Genomic DNA, 21,196 nt, shown 5'->3' on the forward strand with positions numbered 1-21,196 from the left:
TATGATTAGTTAGGCCCAGTGACATAAGTTTATGCCATGCAGAACTAGCAAAATCAAGCCCAAGCATTGAAATGTGTTTACTACAGTAAATTATTGCAATATGATGCTTCTGATACACTGCTTGTCATTAAAACTCAATGAACCTCTCACTTTGTGTGAGGGCAGTGTAGCATAATGCATTGTCAAAATGACCTCCGTACCCTTTGTCGCTTTCCACACTACTTTACATCCACTTTACATTCAACTTGAAGATTCTTCAGGTGAATAAGTTTGCTGATCTGAACAAGTATTAGAATCTCAAGTCAAAAAAAATAAGAGGACATCCTTATGGTCTGTGATTGATCCATTAACGTTGCAACAGCACCAGATTTTTTTCAATCCCAAAGGAATACTCCCAACAACAAACAAAAATCCTACTGGGAAGTATTAATATTTAAAATGATGTCAACTAGATTACAAATATTAATGAGCTAATTTATGTGCATAAGCAATTATAGAAACAAATGAGTAAAACTAAACTCTTTAAGCATCATTATATTGAGTTCTTTGTCTAGTTGAATTATGCCTAACAAAAAAAAATTGATTATTACACATATCAGAATGCACAAATTAAAGCCCAAAATTTAGGTCTGCACAAATACCCACAGCCCTATCTGCTGTCTCGCAGTTCAAAGGTCATTGCATTTCCCTTTTAAGTCTAAGCTTTAGTACTCGGCACATCAAAAGATAATGCAGTAAAACTCATTTGTAAAGGATAGTAAACAACAATACTAAGTGCTCCTATGACAATAACTTCTTGATGATGCTAGATGGAAAATCAATTTATAACTACTATTGCATGTTTGTGATATATTACAGACTAAGGTCAGAGTTAATCAAAATGTTACAATTCAGCCAACAGATTGCAGTGAGTTTATAGTATCCGTGAAGCTCAGCTAGTTTAAAACAAAGTGTGTTACATTGTCATGGGACTACATTAAAGTTTTATTCATGTCACATCAGTGCCACTTTAAAATAGTACTGTTACGACACAGGGTAAACCTTCCTGCTTAAATTTAAAACCAGCAAAACAGAAAAGATTTATCCCATGCAGTCATCTGTGAAAATTTGTTAGACCAAGAACTAGGTAAAGTAAAAATTAACTATTTCTTAAAGTATAACAGAGAATAATTAACAACTATTTACAATTCCTTCCTCTAACCAATCGGTTATCTTCCCTTCTAGAATACTGGTCCGATAAAACTCTCAATTAAGATTTACAAAACACCACATCTCAAAACCAGACAGCTTTCAGTCCTCATATTTGGATCTTCCTGTGTCTTCTTTTCTTCTTAGGGATTCTGCTTCACAGGGATTTTCAGGCAGTTGTTTTACATGCTGGTCGCTGAGCAGTTCTCCTCTCAACTGTTCAATTGTCCCCTGGTCTTAAACCTCCAAAGCATCAGATTGTGTCATTGGCTTTCAAGATTGTCAACATACTAAATTCAAACTGGATTGGAGTTTGGTATTTTTAGGGTATAAATTAATACTTCCCAGTAGAATTTTTGTATGATTGGCCTATTTCGAATCTGTTTTGTTGTTTCTAGGCAACCACATACCTTAGCTCGCCCAATATGTGGTGTACCTGTTACTTTGTATCTTATTGAGAACACTTGTTGCTGTCTCTGCTGGCTTTTAGCCCTCTTAAAAAAGGTACAGTACACCCACATTCTCATAACAATACATCTAGGAATGTTACTCATTTGAGCAATCATCAAACGTAGCACATCATAGCAAATGACATTGAGGCTGGACCTTCACATAAAATTTTGCAAGGCACCTAAGAGACCATGTCCCACCCTAGTGAAAACAAGGGGAAAGTAGCTGAAATGGAATGGGACACACCCAATGCTTTTTTCGTAATGTTAAAATTGCAGATGACAAAGACATCCACTAAAGTCTGGAAGGTTGACCTCAAATCATCCTCAACTCCAAAGGCATCACTGGAGCCTGAGCAAGATAACTGTTATGTCTTCCAACTCTAGGCTCAGAATGGTAATCACAATGAGATGAGGCAAAACAAGGTTCTTTTCAAAATAAAGAACAAATGCTCCGACAGACCCCTCAAGGAAACCCCTTGAATTGTCAGCAAATTTCACCACAGGTGAGCTTAATTTTGTATTGTGGAATATTTCCACAGATGTCAAGCATTAGCCTTTAAGTCATACTTAGAGCCTAAATGAGACTAAGAGGGACTTTGTCACCCATGGGCTCCTGCAGACAGTGGGGACCAGTTTAAGTGTGTGGAGGCAGCCTTCCACTCAAACCGGAGAATCATAACAGTTCTCCTTATTTTCCTGCATGGAAGAGCAGTCAACAGTCAATCTGTACAGAAGCTCTCAAACCAATCAATTCCCCCATTCCCATAAACACAATGGCCCAGCTGCATGATTTTTAAAACATTTAACTTCTAAAATATTGGTAAGGGGTTACCTCCATCTTGAAGCATCCTCTCCTTTGTGAAGGATTTTCACAAAATTGAGAAGACTCCACATATCTTTAAGAGTAGCACGTGGGACTTTGATGCAGAAGTCCCAACTCTATTTCTGGCAGATTCAATTCTTACTGCTGTAGAGATTTGGTGGGGTGGGGAGTGTTGGTTAAGGCAGGGCTCACAGGTAGAGTACCCAAATTCAGCTGGGCCATTTGAACTTACCGCTGATCTCAAATTGACCCCATTTTAGCAAGTTTGGAAAGACTGAGGTTCTGGATATAGGTTTGCTCGCTGACCTGGGAGGTTATTTTTTGACGTTTCATCATTGTACTCAGTAACATCATCAGTGAGCCTCTGAATGAAGCACTGGTGGCATGGCCTGCTTTCTATTAATGTGTTTAGATTTCCTTGGGTTTGTGGCATCATTTCCTGCAGTGATGTCATTTCCAGTTATTTTTCTCAGAGGGTGGAAAACGGGATCCAAGTCAATGTGTTTGTTGATAAAGTTCTGGTTGGAATGCCATGCTTCTAGGAATTCTCATGCGTATTTCTATTTGGCTTGTCCTAGGATGGATGCATTGTCCCAGTCGAAGCGGTGTCCTTCCTCATCTGTATGTAAGGATACCAGTGAGAGTGGGTCATGTCTTTTTGTGGCTAGCTGATGTTCGTGTATGCTGGTGGCTAGTTTTGTTTCACCATCCCCTGAGAAAAAGAACAGTAAATGACATCACCACAGGAAATGATGTCACCAACCCAAGGAAACCTAAACACAAATAGAAAGTGGGCCATGCCACCAGTGCTTCATCCGGAGGCTCACTGACGTTACTGCGTAAGGTGACGAAACATCTGAAAACAAACTTTCCAGTTCAGCGAGCAAACCTATATCGTGATTTTATTTTGACTGGTGCAAACCTTTAACTCACATGCATCAGAGAAGGCATCACTGCTCTTGTAGGGTAGTGAAAGTGTCACGAATTCAAAAAGTATTTAAAAAGATACTGTTTCCTAAATTTGGATAAAAACTTAGACAACAGAGAAATGAAAAAGAAAGCCTCTTCTGATTATTTGATAGAAAGATCAACTTGTAACAAAGTGTTAAGGAGTGAAATCTGCATTTGATTTTCACTCATCTCCACATGACTCCAAATGTCTGCCCCTTGTAGAGGACTATGGAGATTGAAGGCATATGGTATGTTCATGGGGATTATGCATGAGCTGACAGAGAGGCAACCTAGGGGTGGGGGTGGCTATACGACACAATACCTTTTGGGGGAAAAAAAAAGGTGAAATCCCAACAAGCAAGGTGGGCCCTCTCAACAACCTGCCTTAGCAACTGCCCACTCTGCCCATTGCCTACAATCTGCTTTAGATGTCAGCAGATCTAACTCCATCCTATCCCTAACCACTGAATAGAATTTAGTCTGATGGGGCCCTTTAAAGCAAGGAAGGTCTGCCAAGTCAGGAACTTCCCAAAAATGAGCTACTCACCTTGGCTGTGAAAATACAGCCCTGGCTCTCTACTTCAGCATTCAACCTTTACGTTGGATGGCCTCTCTAACTGCCAGCTTCAGCTTCAAGAGCCCATCCACCATTCTTAATTAGACAGTTAGCTCATCTTCAGGGCAATTAAGGGAACCCCACTGAAAATCCCAATGAGCAACTGTGTTCACTTTTTCTTGATGGGGGAACAGCAGTTACAGTCTGGAGCTCTGATTTTAACCCCAGAAGGGATAACCCTGCCTGATTTTTTTTACAAAAACATATATACACAATCTGACCTCAATTTAACAGTCTATTCATAAAAGGAAGAAAGAATTTTTGCAATGACAAAAGCCTGCTTAAAAATACTTGGAGAAAAAAAAAGTATAATTGTAAGATAACATCGTTTTAGTGAAAGTAACATATTAGGCATATTTAAAATCCCTTTACTAATATTCACTTATTCTCATCTAAACTTCTATACAACTCTAAACTACATTCAAAAACAAAATCACTTAAGTTGCCAGTAGATGACTTTGATATGAAGCAAAAAAAAGTCATGCTGTTATTAGAATCTAATCCAATCACTGTTCTTTCTTTCTGCCTCCAGAGTACCAATGTCACACTCTGAAGTAGACTGGAATTTGATCTAAATAACCTTAATGCTTATAAATACTGACAATTTTACAAAAGAGAAAATGTCATTTCTGAAATCATTGCACAGGGAATGCAAAAACATACATAAAACATAAAATGGAGATAATTTTGATTTTTCAGTTTTTCTAGTACATAACTGTACTACAAAAAGAATCCAGACCTTTCAAAATGAAACCAAAAGAATAAAATTTCACAGAAAAAGCATTTATCACGATTACATCTCGTAAGTTACAAAAGTCTAATGAATCACATATTAGATGGAATGGATAACTCCTGTTGCATCCATCTGGCCAGTTTCAGTTCCTATGAGCAATATCTTCTGTCATGTTGCTGGCCCCATACAATTAACTGCTTTTGTTTGACTAACATAATTGGGAATTAACTGATGTAATAAATGTGAAATCAGGCATATGGTTCTGCTGGATTCAACTCATGCAGACGTTTGCAATTCTTACCTTATTGTATTGTTGAGTTTGATGCTAAGGTCATCCACATACACATGATAATAGAGTCACTGCTTTACAACAAAGATATCGCACAATCATGCAATATCAGGATCTTTTACTTAGCTAAGCTTAATGCATTCTTTCAGGCTAGTCTCAAACAAATTGAAGGCAAGAGTAAATGACACATGCATTTTGACAGAATTAATTCATTCCCTATATTGTGTCACTGTATAGATTCCAGACCAGAAAGGCAGTGTACATTTGAATATATCACAATATCCAACTGTCGGACTTTAAAAAAATAAGTTACCCACCACACCTTCAGTTGCTCTCTGCAATAGTGTCAGTGTAGCGTGTTCAGTCATATAGCACAGAAAAAGACCCTTTAGCCCAACTCATTCTTGCCAACCATGTTTCCTGAACCGAACTAGATCCACTTGCCTGCATTTGGCCCATATCCCACTACACCTTTCCTATCCATGTGCCTGTCTAAACGGCTTTTCAAATGTTGTAATTTTACTTGTCTCTCTCACTTCCTCTTGCAGCTCAGTCCTTACACGCACTACCCTCTAAGAAAAAGTTGCCCTTCAGGTCCATTTTAAATCTTTCCCCTCTCATCTTAAATTTATGCCCTCTAGTTTGATCTCCCCTACCCTGGGGAAAATGCCTTGACTATTCACCTTATCTATGCTTCTCATGACCTTATAAGCCAGTATTAAAAAGGTCACTCCTCAGTCTTTTACACACCAGGGAAAAAAGTCCCAGTCCATCTAGCCTCTGCCCATAACTCTCCAGTCTTGGCAAAATCTTTGTAAATCTTCCTTGTACTCTCTCCAGTTCTAAATCCTTCCTGTAGGAAGGCGACCACAATTATATACTTTATGCCAAAAACAGCCTCACCAATGTCTTGCACAGCTGTAGCATGACGTCCCAATTCCTGCACTCACTGCACTGACCAATGAAGGCAAACATGCCAAACACCTCCCTCACCAACCTGTCTACCCATGATGCCACTGTCAAGGAACGGTGTATCTACAACCCTAGGTCTCTATTCAACAACACTCCCCAGGGCCCTACCAGTAACCGTTGAAGTCCTGCCCTGGTTTGTCTTACCAAAATGCAATAATTCACATTTAATTTGAATTAAACACCTTTGGCCATTCCTTGGCGCACAAGCCCAGGTGTTCAAGATCCTGATGTACTCAGATTTCTTTTTCCACCCAATTGTCCGCTATACCACCAAGTTTGGTGTCATCTGCAAACTTACTAACCATGCCTTCTTTATTCTCATCCAAATTGTTCATAAAAATGATGAACAACAGTGGACCCAGCATTGATCCTTGCAGCAGACTGCTGGGCAGAGGCCTCCAGTCTGAAAAACTCTCAAACCTTCTCTCCTGCCTTCATACCCACTGTATCTAATTGGCTAGCTCTTCCTGAATCCCATGTGATCTGACTTACTAATGCACAGCTCTCCAGGCTATGTAAAAATTTGCAATATTATAGCAGTGCAATTGGGTTATTAATAAACTTCAAGACATCGGTTTCAACAAGAATCTGATTATTGTGGCAATCACTATGCAAGTTAACATACAGGGTAGCATTGAGACTGCATCATACAGGCACCAATGTTTGACCTAAGAAACAATGCCACTCTAGACCGTGCAAGTGTTGGAAAACTAGAGAATTTCTTTTTAAAAGGAAAACACAATAAAATTCTTTAAAAACTTTCAGCAAAACAGAACTGTTTCAAAGCTTACTATTGTGAATCATGAATTTCTTATCTACAAAAAGTAAACAAACAGTTTTTACACAATTGACTAATAATTACTTTATTGGATAGCATGAATATTCAATTATGTGCACACTGCACAGTTACTACCACCATATCAAACTGTTAGCAATCTATAGAATTACTACTCACAGTTCTGAATTAAAACAACAGCATCAACACACAAAAGAAAGAATGTTAAAAGGCTCTTTAGGACAAGTGTACACAACATCCAAAGAAATATGTTAACATCATCCTTTCCATGTAGTGTTATTAAAAAAATTAAACAAACCATATAACCAAAATTTGCTTCCTTTAGTAAAGTGCAATTGCTTCCTTAAAAACAATGAAAAATTTAAAGACAAAGCCAGGAACATACACAAAGCCAAGCAAACTCGTCCCTTTTGGTTCTATTAATGTAACCACCCTATTAAAGAAAGGAATAATATTATGTTTTTACATTATAATTTACACTGATTACTGTAACAAACTGTTTAAGATCTTTCTAATGCCATGTCATTTTAGTTTGCATTCAAATTGCATTAAATAGCAGAAGCTCCAAATGTGGATGAACTGTAGTTAACTTAACCTTTTCCATAACAAAACAGTGATGTTAATGTGCCATGCAGTTACAGCTGGCTGATGGAGGCTACTCTAGGGATAAGGCACTTCATCATACTGATGGCTCTGTTATTTTACCTTTTTTTCAAATCAGCACAAAAAGACCTTTTCTACGTAAGCCTACAGGTAATCCATGACACTCCAGCAACATGCCCCACAGATATTCCTTTCAGTTACCTATGCTCCTTCACATCATCACTAGCAATTTGAGGCTGAGAGCTCAGTGGCTGCCTCTCAGAAGGCACCCAATTATAGGGAGACAGCCCCATCAACCACTTTTAATAATGGTGCAACTACTAAAGGGTGTAGATAGATGGTAGTGGGGGGTGGGGGGTGTGATCTTGCAGGGAAATGCCTGTTGGGTACAGGCAGATAATAGGAACTCCTACAGCTCACAAAACAGATGCTGAGACAGCTTGAATCCTGCTGAAAACACAGTCAGCTGACTATACCAGTAGGAGGAGCAAGTAGCAGCTGGCTTGCTAAATGAAGCGCAAATTAAAACGCAGGTGACTTTAATACTCAGCTTCCCCAATCAGAACTTCATTCTTTAATTTGCAAACAAACCCTTTTTAGGAGCAAAAGCGTTTTGTCCTTTTCCGCAAAATCACCAAAGAATATAAAAAATGAAAAATTCTTATCATTGGATCACAATAAAAAATAGTCTTTGAGAAAGAAACTGAGATGGTTGGTGTTTCGTTTTAATTATTAAGTTGGATTATAAGGAGAGGTAAGTGAAAAACAGTCAAATTTAAGAAGTGCCTTTAAAACGTATACAGTATATCCAAAAAGACCAGACCTTCAGAACATTTCTCCAACACAATTAATACCAGCATTATAAAATCTACTGAACAGAACATATCATCCAAGCCACTTATTTTGTAAATTAAGAATTTATTAATCAATTGCACATTAAGATTATTGAGTACTTGCAGGAGGAGTGTTTTAACACGGCTTTTTATGTACTTGCAATTTACTTGATAATTATGTAAATGTGTAGTCTCTAGGCTTAGTTTGGTCAAGGAGCAAAATGTTTAACACCCCTCAACCACATGATTGGGATAGAGGTTCTGTCAATGCGTGGGCTGTTGCTGTTGGTTCACTTTCTTATCTTGGCAGGTGGTTTGGTTTGGTTTGGTTTGGTTTGAAGAGGCCACATGGTTCTCCAAATACAAACATCAGACCATTTGATCATCTTTCTCAGCCCTCAAGGAGTTTGCACAACACCTGTTCAGATTCTCATTTACTCCGCAAATGTAGCATCCACTTAGTTGCTGTGCTAAGTGAAATTCACTTTTAAAAAGCAGATTCATCTTCTTACATTGGTAGTGCTGTCCAATACCATGCTGTTAGGGGAGGCAGGTCATGGAGGGAAAGGAGACTCTCTTGCCAGGAGACTCTGCAGTGAGTCCTCTAGAATGGAGCATCTAGTCAGCATCCTGCAGACTTCCCAGACTGCAATACAAAATTGCAGAATATGTAGGAATGATTTGAATTACTTGTTCAAACCTTACTTTTCTGCAGGTGTACCATACAACCTTGTCTCAAAGGTAATACCAGTGAGGCCTGTCTGGATTATTAGATGAATGGTCTTGAATTGCTGCACATGATGGAGATACAAAATGGACAAAGTGGAGACCGCAGAGTCGTATCTTTTGGATGAATATACAATCTAGACTCAAGATGTAACAGTTTTGCAAGGACTTGATATTTTCACTTTGTGAATACATTTTTAATGTAATAGATGGATTTAGAAAATGAATACACTAATCCTCTTAAACACAGCCCATAGTTTGTCAGTAAGATTGATGTTTTCAAGAGATTAACACTATTTGTCAATAAATCACAAAACAGTGACTAACTTTGGCATTTCAACAGCATGATGCTGAACAATCCAACTCTTCAATGACTACCACAGGCAAAAGTTGTAAATGAAGAGCCCAATTTCAAAATATTGACAAAAATATTTGGAAAGGTAGCCTGGTTTTAACTAAAAGTAACAGATTCCTGTGTCAACAACACCAATACAATGATAACCATCTTTCACCATACAACATAAATGGCTGGTTAATAGCAGTTTTGTTGCTTTATACAAACTTTATATAAACTGCCTAAAGGTGTAAAAATATCAAGTGCCCAAAAGTATTGCCCTGCACACTTGAGTTAAGCTATAAAGGTTTTTCTCCACATGATAGAATTAAAATCACCAGACCTTAGGGTGTGTGATCTCAACTATTTAATTTGCAACATGTTATTATAGGAATCATGAGCACAGGAAGTAATTTGGCTCATCATATCAGGGCTGCTTTATTTTCTTGACATTCTAAAAATAATCACACTTCAACAAGTGCTTAATCGGCTTTAAAGGTCTTTGTAACATTTTGATATTGTGAAAGGTGCTACAATGGTGCAACATCTTTCTTTTAAAGAACTGTTCATTTCATCCTAGTGCCATGTCTTTTTCCTTTTGTATTCCATGCCTAATGGCATATGAAGCAGACAAAGCACATGCTTGTGACTGTTTCAATAGCTAGATTTCGCCTGGAGCAGGTCACTGGCCTGTCACTAGAAGATGTCATTGAGGGGCACCATTCTGTATCGTGCAAGACCGACCAGGAGACTCTCTCACTCTTACCACTTGTCGCAGGTAGGCCACTATCCATTACACCAACAGCCATCCCACTGTCTCCACAGCCATCCAAATTTATGGACACAGTATGGATCTTTCTGCAGTCTCAAAAAATCTCAACATTCATATTATGCCGCAAAAAAACTGAGGAATAAGAAATATTCCCAAAAGCCACGACCATCACTATCCAAATATCACCCATTCATTTCTGGAGAACTATGATTATGATTCATCATGCACCTTGCCAGGATACTTACTTTTTGGGCTCTGGGGTGTATATGTCACTGGCGACATCAGCATTTATTTCTTACCCTTTGTTTGTCATAGGTCAGTTAAGAATCAACAACATTGCTGCCTGACCAGGTAAGATTGGCAGGTTTCCTTCCCTAATTGATGTTAGAGAACCACTAGAACCTGGTTAGATGGTTAGAGAACCTGGTAAGGCCCAATAATCATTCCTTCAGCTAAAACACTGCATTTTTTCAAAATTATTCATTCACAGAATCATGTCACTGGCGAGGCCAGCATTTACTGCTTATTCCTATGTGCCCTTAAGGTAGAGGTGAATTGCCTTCATGAGGCGATGCTGTCCATTTGCTGTAGCTACACTACACAATACCACAAAGAGGATATTCTATAATTTTGACCCAGCAACACTGAATGAACGGCAATATATTTCCAAGTCAGGATGGTAAGTGGATTGGCAGGAAACTTGGAAGTGTTGGTGTTCATTTGCTACCCTCATCCTTCTCGATGGTAGTCACGGGTTTGGAAGGTGTTGTCTTAGAGTCTTTTGTGAATTTCTGCATTGCATCTTGTAAATGGTACGGGCTTCTGCTACTGTGTGGGCACCAATCAAGTTGGCTGCATTGTCAAGCATCTTTAGTACTATTGAAATTGCACTCAATCCAGGCAAGTGGGGAATATTCCATCATACTCCTATTGTGTGCCTGGTGGAAGGGCTTTGAGGGGTCAGGAGGTGAGTTACTCACTGCAGGATTGTAGCCTCTAACCTGCTCTTGTAGTCACAATCTTTATATGGCTAGTCCTGTTCAGTTTCTGGTCCAATGATGACCCCCAAATTCTGACACCAAGGAATTCAATGATGGTAATGTCATTGAATGTCATGGGCTGATGGTTAGATTTTAAGAGATGGTCATACTTGGCACTTATATGTTGCAAATGTTACTTGACAATTTGCAGCCCAAGCCTGGATATTGTCTAAATGGAATAAGACTTGAACATCGACTGTTTCAGTGTCTGAGAGTCGGAAACGATACATGCATTGGACAATCATAAGAGAACATCCCCACATCTGACCTTTTGGGAAGTAAGGTCATTGATGAAGCAATTAAAAATGGTCAGGATTGAGACACCAGCCTGAGGAACATCTTTAGTGATGTCCTCAGGCTGAGATGGCTGAATTCCAACAACCACAATAAATTTGCTGTGCACCAGTTATGACCCCAACCAACTGCAAGTTTTTCCTTTGTTTTCCATGGCTTCCAGTTTTGCCAGGGTTCCCTCATGCCACATTCTATCAAATATGACCTTGATATCAAGGGTTATCACTCTCTCCTCACTGCTGGAATTCAGCTCGTTTGTCCATGCGAACTAAGGCTGTAATGAGGTTCACGTGTTGAATAGCCCTGGCGGAACCCAAACTGGGTGTCAGTGAGCAGGTTACCATGAAGCAAATGCTGCTTGATAGCACTATTGATAACACCTTTCATTACTGTGATCAAGACTAGACTAATGAGTCAGTAATTGGCTGCGTTGGACGCGTCCTGCTTTTCTTTGCATACAGGGTATAGCTGGGCAATTTTCCATATTGTTGGGTAGATGCCAGTATTGTAATTGTACTCAAACAGCTTGAGTAGGGGAACAACAGGTTCTATGGCACAAGTCATCAGTACTATTGCCGCAATGTTGTGAGGGCCCATATTCTCTGCAGTATCCATTGTCTTCAGCCATATCTTGATATCATGTGGAGTGTTTCAAATTAACCGAAAACTGGCATGAGTGATGTTGGGATCTTCCAAGATAGATGATCCACTCTGCACTCTGGCTAAAAGTTATTGAAAAACCCTCTGCCTTGTCTTTTGCACTGAGGTATTTGGGTGCCTGATCATTGAGGATGGGAATATTTGTACAGCCTCCTTTCGTGAACTGTTTAATTGTCCACTAACATTCACAATCAGATGTAACAGGAATACTGAACTTAAAGATGACCAGTTGTTGTGGAATGGCTTAGCTCTATCTATCACTTGCTGGTAATACTGTTTGGTATGCACGTAGTCCTGTTTTTAGCTTCACCAGTCGAAATATTTTTGTTAGGATCCCTGGTGCTGCTCCTGAGATACTTTCCTGCACCCTTCATTAAACCAGGGTTGATCCCCTGGCTTGATGACAATGGGTGAGTGGGGGATATGTAGGGCCATAAACTTTCAGATTGTGTTGGAGTACAATTCTCCTGCTGATGATGGCCCACACTTGTGAGTTGCTAGATCTGTTCAAAATCTATCCTATTTAGCACAGTGATAGTGCCACACAACACGATGGAGGTTATTGTCAATGTGAAGACAGGACACTGTCTCCACAACGATTGTGCAATAGTCAGTTCTACTGAGTCAGTCATGGAAAGATGCATCTCTGGTAGGCAAATTGGTAAGAATGACATCAAATATGTTATTATTTGTTCTTATCTTGTTGGCTCCCTCACCAACTGATGCAGACCCAGCTATGTCCTTCAGGATTCGACCAGCTCAGCTAGTGGCAACTCTTGGTGGTGAACATTCAAGTCCCCCAACCAAAGTAAACTCTGCACCCTTACCACTCTCTGTGCCTCCTTCAAGTTGTGTTCAACATGGCAAAGTGGTATGGGGCTTATCTGTGGGAATCAGCAGGATGTTTCCTTGTCCCTGTTTGACCTGATGCTCTTCACATCATGGGATCTGGACTCAATAAAGACGACCCCTAGGACACTCTTTCCCAACAGTATAGGATTGTGCTGCTACCTCTGCTGGGTTGGTGCTGCCAGTGGGACAGAACATACCTATATATGGTTGTACGGGACAGTGTCTGTCAAGTGTGATTCCATCAAACTGATGCTTACCCAGTCTTGGAGATAGCTCTCCTAATTTTGGCACTAGCCCACAGATGTTCATAAGGCAGGTTCATTTGCAACAAATACAGTAATAGTATATGCTCTCCATGAACTCTGACCTCTTTTACATCGCAGGTTTCTTTCTCAACACCCTGACAGCCATTTCTTCAGCCCTAAACACTGGAATTATTTCCATATATCTCTATCAGCTCTACTCTCCTTAAACCCACTTTGTTCACCAAGTTTAATGTTAGCTGTCCTAATTTCTCCTTATGTGGTTCTATGTCAAATTTTGTTTGATAACATTCTCCATGTTAAGAAGTTTTACTTTATTAAAGGTGCTATGTAAGTTATTGTTGTCATGTAGCATAGAATACAATGTTGGATTTATTGGTACAAGACATTTTTACATTAAAAGAATTTCCCAAATAAGCAGATAGTCCTAAGCTGATTGTCATCTTTTAATAAAAGCACTAGTCAGATCACACCTCAAATATTATAAGCAGCTTTGAGTACCACACCTCATTAATGATACATTGATCTTGGTGGGAATAATGTGTAGATTACCAGATTGATATATGGAATCTAAAGATTAAATTACAAGAAGTTACTGCACAAACTAGGGTTGTATTTCCTGAAATTTAGAATTATGGATAATTTCATCTAAGTTTTCATTGATGGGAGCAGACTGATAGATTGAGAGAACTACTACGCTTAGCTGACAAGTCTATGAATAAGGAGAATAAATTTTAAAAAACTATAGCTAGGCCTTTCCAGAATGAAATATTTCTATACCAAAAGAATTGTGTGAGTTTGAAACTCAGACTGTTAAAATGACAGACCGTTTAAGGCAACATGGCAAGTTAAATTGTTTCAAAAATGAATATCTTTGGTTGCAGTGAGTAGAGGAAGAGATTGGAAAGAGCATGAAGGATATACTAAAACTTTTACAAAACACTGGTTAGGCCTTGGATGGTTGCTGTGTCCAGTTCTGAATACCACATGTTAAGAATGACATCAAGACGTTCGAGAAGGTGGAGACATTTTCCAGAATAGTGCCAGGGAAAAGGAGGATTACAATTATGTGGACAGAGTGAAGAAGCTGACATGTTATTCCTAGGGTGAAGAAATCATAAGGAGATTTGGTAGAGGTCCTCATAATCATGAATCAATTAGAAGAAATGGTTTCCAATTGCAGAATGGTTGGGCACCAGATTTAAAGGAAATTGGCAAAATACATCAAGGTGACATTAGAGAAAAAAAAATTAATAATTTAAAGACATCTAGTTGTGATTTGTAATGTGCTGAAAAAACACATTTCATATAAAACTAAAAAGAGAACTGGATTAATACCTGAAGGAGAAAAACTTATTGACAACTGTATGAAAGTGCTGTCACAGGCACAACAGGCAGAATGGTCTCCTTCTGTACAATGTCATTCAATGATTCTATAAAATAGATTGTTTGTAACTAACAGATGTCTTTCTGTGGAATGCCAGCAGTTAGCATTGGATAATAGATACAAATGTTAAATTCATATCCTGTAACTTTCATACACTTGGGAACAGAGAGAAATTTTGCAGATCATCTCATTGTCTAAACATTTAACATGGGAAATTCATCTCATGCGAATAAATAAATCAGAACATCCTTAACTGTACCTGTTCTGATAGAAGAAAATTAAATGGAATGAAGAAACTTTTCAGTTCAATGCTTCATATTTTTGCATAAAGGAAACATAACTTGTCTGTAATACTTCTGAAAGTGAACATTTCATAAAAAGGGAGAGCGACCTAATTAGATAGGAGAGATTGCTTTTCTGATCTACCTTTTCTTAATATGGTATTAATCAAATTAAAATCAATTGGTAAACAATTTATATTGAAATAATGCTCACATTAATATTCAGACCCTGCAGTTTTAAATTTTACAATACATAAGAATTAAGGGAACATTAAAACATGAACAAACCTTCAGCTATTTACTGATGTCATGTTAAACCCAAGCTATCTTAGAACCTCAAAATTCTCTAAGGTGTTTTATACAAAAGCTTAACAGACTTATCATCATTTATGTTTTCTGTTTAACAGCATAACAATAAAGATTCCATTGATATCCAGTAACTGATTTTTTTTTACTTCAGTTATTTCACTGCACATGGAGGGACTTTAAAATTACACTGTAATTTCTCCAGGAAGCACCAGTTGTACTAAATTTTCTGAGTAGATACAAGCACATTCTAGTACAGTACTTTGAAAAGAGAAGCAAGGAAGGTATAGTATTTGGATAAATGTAACTACCTTTACCATTGTTTTATGTTTATCACTGTTTTATGCTTGAAATAATTATTTATATCTGCAGTGTTTTCCAGTTCACATACTTGTGGTTAGGCTTCTGAAGTTCAGAAAATTCCAAAATCCAGAAATTATTTAGTCCCAAACATTCCAGATTGGAGAGATCACAACATATTTGATTCATTGATTTGAAAGGATCTTTAAGAACATTTGCTAAGTACAAAAATTTGCTTTGTATGAAAATTACATTGAATGAAGCATCATTGTTTTTCTTTTAATGAATGAAACAGGTTGTATTTTTAGAGTAAAAGCGAAACAAGCAGAGAACGCTAGAGAAACTCAGCAAGTCTAGTGCCACCTGTGGAGAGACGGAGTTCATATTTCAAGTCTGGTATGTCTTTTCTTCAGAATTTTTGTATTTACAGACTGGAAAATGTGCCAGAGTTTCACAGATAATGAAATACTTTTTCAAATATAATTGCTAATGTAATGAAATGTGGCAGCCAATTTGCAAACAAATGCATCAAAGTAATGTTGCGTATTTTCTGAGGGATAAAAGTTGAGAGGTAACCACACATTCAAGGACTTTGGAGAGGAAGGGAGTTTGGAGATGAAATGGGAGCTTGCTAGAATGGGAGGTCAAGAATTGTTTATTTTCAGAAGGGAGGTGATGATCGCAGAAATGGAAAAAGGAACACTGGAAGAGAGAACATATCTCCCAACTTAGAGTCAAGAATGCCTGCAGTTTAGTTATATTTATTCATTTCTAGTCCATCCCTGATTACCCATTAAAAAAAGTGATGGTGAGCTGCCTTTTTGAACTGTGGCATTCCATTTACTGTAGGTACACCCAATATGCTGCTTGGAAGGGAGTGCCAGGATTTTAACCCAATGACAAATGCAAGTCTAACATAAAACTCACACAAGTTCTATAGCACTAGTGAATTACATTTCTCATTCACAACTTTACATTAAAGCCAATAATTCACCATTCACCTTTCAAAAAAAACATGGTTTACATTTCTACGTATCACAAGTTAAATGTATAATACCCCTATTGTTAAGCTGTTAATAGCACAGAGGAACTGTGTCAATCAATTCTACAATGCAATGTGTGATGCCACGAGCTATATGGGAACTACCTGTAGGCAGCTATCACATTACTGGGAAGTGAAAAGTGACTCCATGTCCAACGTAATGAGAAAAATATTTTATGAAGGAAAGGTAGATGAAATATGATTTTTAATTCCTACTTGTGAAAGCACCTAAATCACCCATGGAAACTAACATTGTAAAGTACTGGTAGAAGTATCGGACTACTTATTAATCAAATTACACAATTATTGCTAAAAGAAATATGAACAATTTCTATGCTTGGGAATGAAACTCTATCTGAAGCATTGCTAATTGAACCAAATCCAAATTATACACTTGGCTGGGAGGGGTGGGAAATAATTACAAACATTTGATTCGAACGCAACTTGTTCTTTTTCTTTACAAAAGCAGTTGTCGTCCAGAGACAAAGAAACAGCATATTTGAGGTAGTAAAAGACAAGCCAATTTATATGAGACTCACACTAGTCAAAGAAGATGGTGGTAGTCATCACTTATCCAAGGGACAGTTCAGTAACCCAATAAGCTGGAAAAATGTTACAACTTCAGCCAAACATCATGTGAAAGAGTCAGTTTGGTTACAGGTAAGAAACAGTAAGGGTTAGAAGTCACTTGTCAGAGTAGTTTATACATGCCCTAACAGTAACCACTTGTAGGACGGAGTACAGAGGAAAAAGTAATAGAGACTTATGAGAAATGTATGGATGATTTTAAGCTACATGTAGCACAAAAACATCTAACTGACAAACAAAATCTCAAAGATGAGTCAATAGAATGTTTTCAGGATGGTGTCTTAGAGCAGCAGGTTTCACAGCCAACCACAAAGCAGGCTATTCTAGCTTAGGTACTGAGACAGGATTAAACAAAGGATATTGTAGTAAATGTGCCACAAGGTAGTTGTAATCATAATCTGATTGAATTTCTTAGTCAGTTTGAAGGAGAATATAGTGGATCTAAGACTACTGTTTTAAACTTAAATAAGGGCAATAATGACAGTGTGAGGTCCGAGCTAGGTAAAACAAATGGGAAATTAGATTAAGGGGTAGGTCAATTTGAGATACAGTGGCAGATATTTAAGGAAATATTTAATAACAAAGATATATTTTAAAGAGAAAGAAAAGCTTTAGGGGAAAGAGGAAAAATCTGAAGCTTTAAAAGAAGTGCCTGCTGAGATAACAGATACATTGGTTTCAATTTTCCAAAATTCCCGAGATTTTGGAAACACCTCATGGGATTAGAAATTGGCAAATGTTGAAGAAAGGGAAGTAGAAGGTAAGAAACTGTACGTTGGTTACTTAAAGATCTGCAACAGAGAAAATGCAGGAATCCAACATTAACACTGTTATAGTGGGGCACCAGGTCATTGCCACTCACTGTGTAAAAAGGTTCTTCCTCACATCTCTTTTGTGCCTTTTTAAATCTGGAAGCTTTAAGCTTTAAATCTGTATCTCTTCATCCTTCCATCATCAGCTAATGGGAACAGCTGTCCTTTGTCTATCTTACCTAAACCTCTCAATCTAATACACTTTTATCAAATTTCCCCTCAATCTCCTTTGCACCAAATTTTCTTTCTATAGTGTCTATCATTATGTCTCAAGGTGTTCCACAGTCAAAGACACAAGACTGAAACAAACCAATATCCAAGATCTTCACAAGGGCCATATCCATAATGCCTTATTGAAAACATTGGTCCTTGTAGCAGTGTTGACAAGGTTCAACAAAAGGAGAAAATGAGATCTGCAGATGCGGGAGATCAGAGTCGAAAAGTGTGGCACTGGAAAAGCACAGCAGGCCAGGCAGAATCTGAGGAGCAGGAGAATCAACATTTTGGGCATAAGCCCTTCAACAAAGCCCTACAGTTACCCAGTAGGATCCAGGAAAAGATTTCACTTGGACCTCTGATTCATCTTTCATGTCATGTTTTTCTCCTGTACATTTGCTTCCAATTACAATCAACTCTTCATGTTGAGGTTTTCAACGTAAGTAACACCCCAATGAGAGGGTTTTGGGAGACCCAAGATTCAAATGGTATTCCAACAATGGACATATTGGTGGAGCTGAATTCAAATGATTACTCTGAAGTTTGGGATTGTGTGGTCACTTCTCCCTCCACTAAGTGTGACCTTTCACCTTTTCATCATGAACTGTCCTGCCATCACACCATCTAAACAACCCTTCTCTAAGAAACACAAATATCATAGTTGGTAAATTAGAAACAGCGTTTAATATTTTATTAATTGGCTGAAAATAAAGTTCACGGCAATAAGATTGGCAGATCTCAGTAGTTCTGGTTTCCAAGGTCAAGTACAGGGTTTGGCCGGGTATGGATACACTGGAGGAAACAGTCAATTCAGGAAAACAAACAGAAACCCAAGACATTACTCTTTTTCTGCAACAGCTGATGTTTACAAAATCCATCAAACTCGAAACAGGAGGGCCGCGCCCGCTGCAGCGTGGACACATCCACACTCACACAGATGTATTTCACACACACACACACACAAAGCTGATTCTGGAATGAACATTTCCCTAATTCAAAACATGCCCTTACTCATTTCCAATGAATATCGGAAGGGCTGGTTCACTTCGTGCCTTGTTTGAAAGCTACTGCACAGAATTCAAGACCAATTTTAACCTTTGGATAGTCCCTTTTGGGGCTTCTTCAGCAAACCAATAAAACACACCGCACCAAAGAAATCTGGGTTTAGCCTTAATCTCGATTAAACATTAATTACGTGGTGTAAGGGCGCTCAGACCTCAGGGTGTACGTGTGGAATAATCAGTGAGCAGAGCTGGTGTTGATCAGATTCAAATCACTGACCTGAGATGTGAAGCATATGGCTGCTAACCTTTTGATTCATCGCCCTCCCCCTCCCCAAACTCCTTCTGATGCCAAATCCAGCAAAAGCAACTCCAGGGAAGTTAATTATGGGGAGGGAGAGCCGGGAAGAATGAAAACCGGTTCATGATCGGGATAGATTGCAGAGGGAAATGATCATCCGGTGACTTGGCTCACTAAATGGAAAGGAAAACTTTCTGGTAGGTAACGCGAGTGAAGAGAATGCACTCACCAGGACCACCACAAACCTCTCCTCCAGCTCACCGGGCTCGGGCATTGGCAGTTTCAGGGGCAGGGAGTGAGCCCGCAGGTCCGTGTGCTGGGAATCTATACTCCCGGCGTTTCCCATGGTCGTCACCCCCGGTCCGAGCCGATTTCCAGCCTTCCTTTCTTTGCGAACACTGGGTTAAAATGCAGCACAAAACGAAAGCCACAATCCTGCTGCGATCTTCCTCAGCGCCTCCCGTCTTCAGCACTCTTTCTCTCTCTCTGTGTGTGTCTGTCTCCCCGCCTGGAACCTCTCACAGCAGTTAACACCAAACCCCACAATGTATGTGCAGATCTCCCTCCACCATCATAGCAGCGACTGCAAGCGCTGGCAGACTGGCTGCTCTCTCATTCTTCTCCTCCAACCCCTTTCCTGTCGGACGGAGGCACGGGGTCGGCTCTAGCTGTTTCTTACACAGTCTGGGCACCACTCCCCGTGTGTGCAATGCATGATTCAGCTGGAGCACTGCAGCCAGCTAATCCCCAGCCCCATTCACACAATAAGAGCTTTGATCACAGACACACTGCCAGCTAGCTCCTCCAGCCCAAGCAGCGTTTGCGCACCACGCACAGAGGGACTGGAATGGCTGGGGGAAAGCTTGCTGGGATTTGTAGTTCCCCGGCCGGCAGAACAATTTGTTTAAAGATTGCCGCATTGTGAGGTTTTCAAATCCGACGGGGGACGTAGTCAATGCTCAGTTACTGTGTGTGCTTTCAATCAATCTCTCTCACACCTTCCACAACAAAATAAACTTCAGTTTTGAGTGCGGACTCAATTCTATCTGTATTCTGCACGGACTATAGGGACTTATGTTCTTCTTGCTAACTAAATGTATTGCAATTTGGTGAATTTGGGAAAAAGTTTATTTGACGCCTTCCACATCCTCAAGAAACACCAAGTACCAGACGGACTTGCATTTATATAGTGCCCCTCACACCCTCAAAGTCCGAGCCAATTTGCAACCGATTAAAGATCACTTAGGGTTGAATGTAATTTCCCAGTTTAGTTAAGATTTGGAGATGCCGGTGTTGGACAGGGATGTACAAAGTTAAAAATCACACAACACCAGGTTATAGTCCAACAGGTTTAATTGGAGGCACTAGCTTTCAGAGCGCTGCTCCTTCATCAGGTATTTGTGACTTGGATGCGGGGATACTATACGTTTATAGCCAAATTTGTGGGTAACACTAATATAGGTGGGAAAGTAAATTGCAATGAAGAAATAGGAAACTTACATATGGATTAGGTAGGATAGGTTAGGTAGATGGGCCAAAATGTGGCAGATGGAGTTGAGGGTGGATAAGTGTGAGGTTATCCATTTTGGAAAGAAGAATAAAAAGTCAATGTATTATCTAAATGAAGAGAAACTTCAGACTGCTTCGGGACAGATAGATCTGGGTGTCCTCATGCATGAATTGCTTGAAAACGGGGACGCGGGTTCGGCAGGTAATAAGGAAGACAAATAGAGTTATTGCAACTGTACAAGGCATGAGTGAGACT

At 39.2% G+C, this 21,196-nt stretch overlaps 1 protein-coding gene across 7 annotated transcripts in view; it reads right to left on the reverse strand.

Moving 5' to 3' along the window:
- The window catches only part of LOC132817097 (formin-like protein 2), a 266,557-nt gene extending 246,326 nt beyond the window's left edge, over positions 1–20,231 (reverse strand). For all 7 annotated transcript variants that reach the window (XR_009644853.1, XR_009644854.1, XM_060827241.1 and 4 more), the window contains exon 1: positions 19,661–20,231. Coding sequence is in view for 5 of the 7 variants with exons in the window: in XM_060827241.1 (XP_060683224.1) it covers positions 19,661–19,777 (117 nt within the window). In the remaining 2 variants the exon portion in view is untranslated. The remainder of the gene's footprint in view (positions 1–19,660) is intronic.
- Positions 20,232–21,196: the final 965 nt, after the last annotated feature.

Source organism: Hemiscyllium ocellatum, chromosome 7, assembly GCF_020745735.1.
Source record: "Hemiscyllium ocellatum isolate sHemOce1 chromosome 7, sHemOce1.pat.X.cur, whole genome shotgun sequence".
Classification (NCBI taxonomy): Eukaryota; Metazoa; Chordata; class Chondrichthyes; order Orectolobiformes; family Hemiscylliidae; genus Hemiscyllium; species Hemiscyllium ocellatum.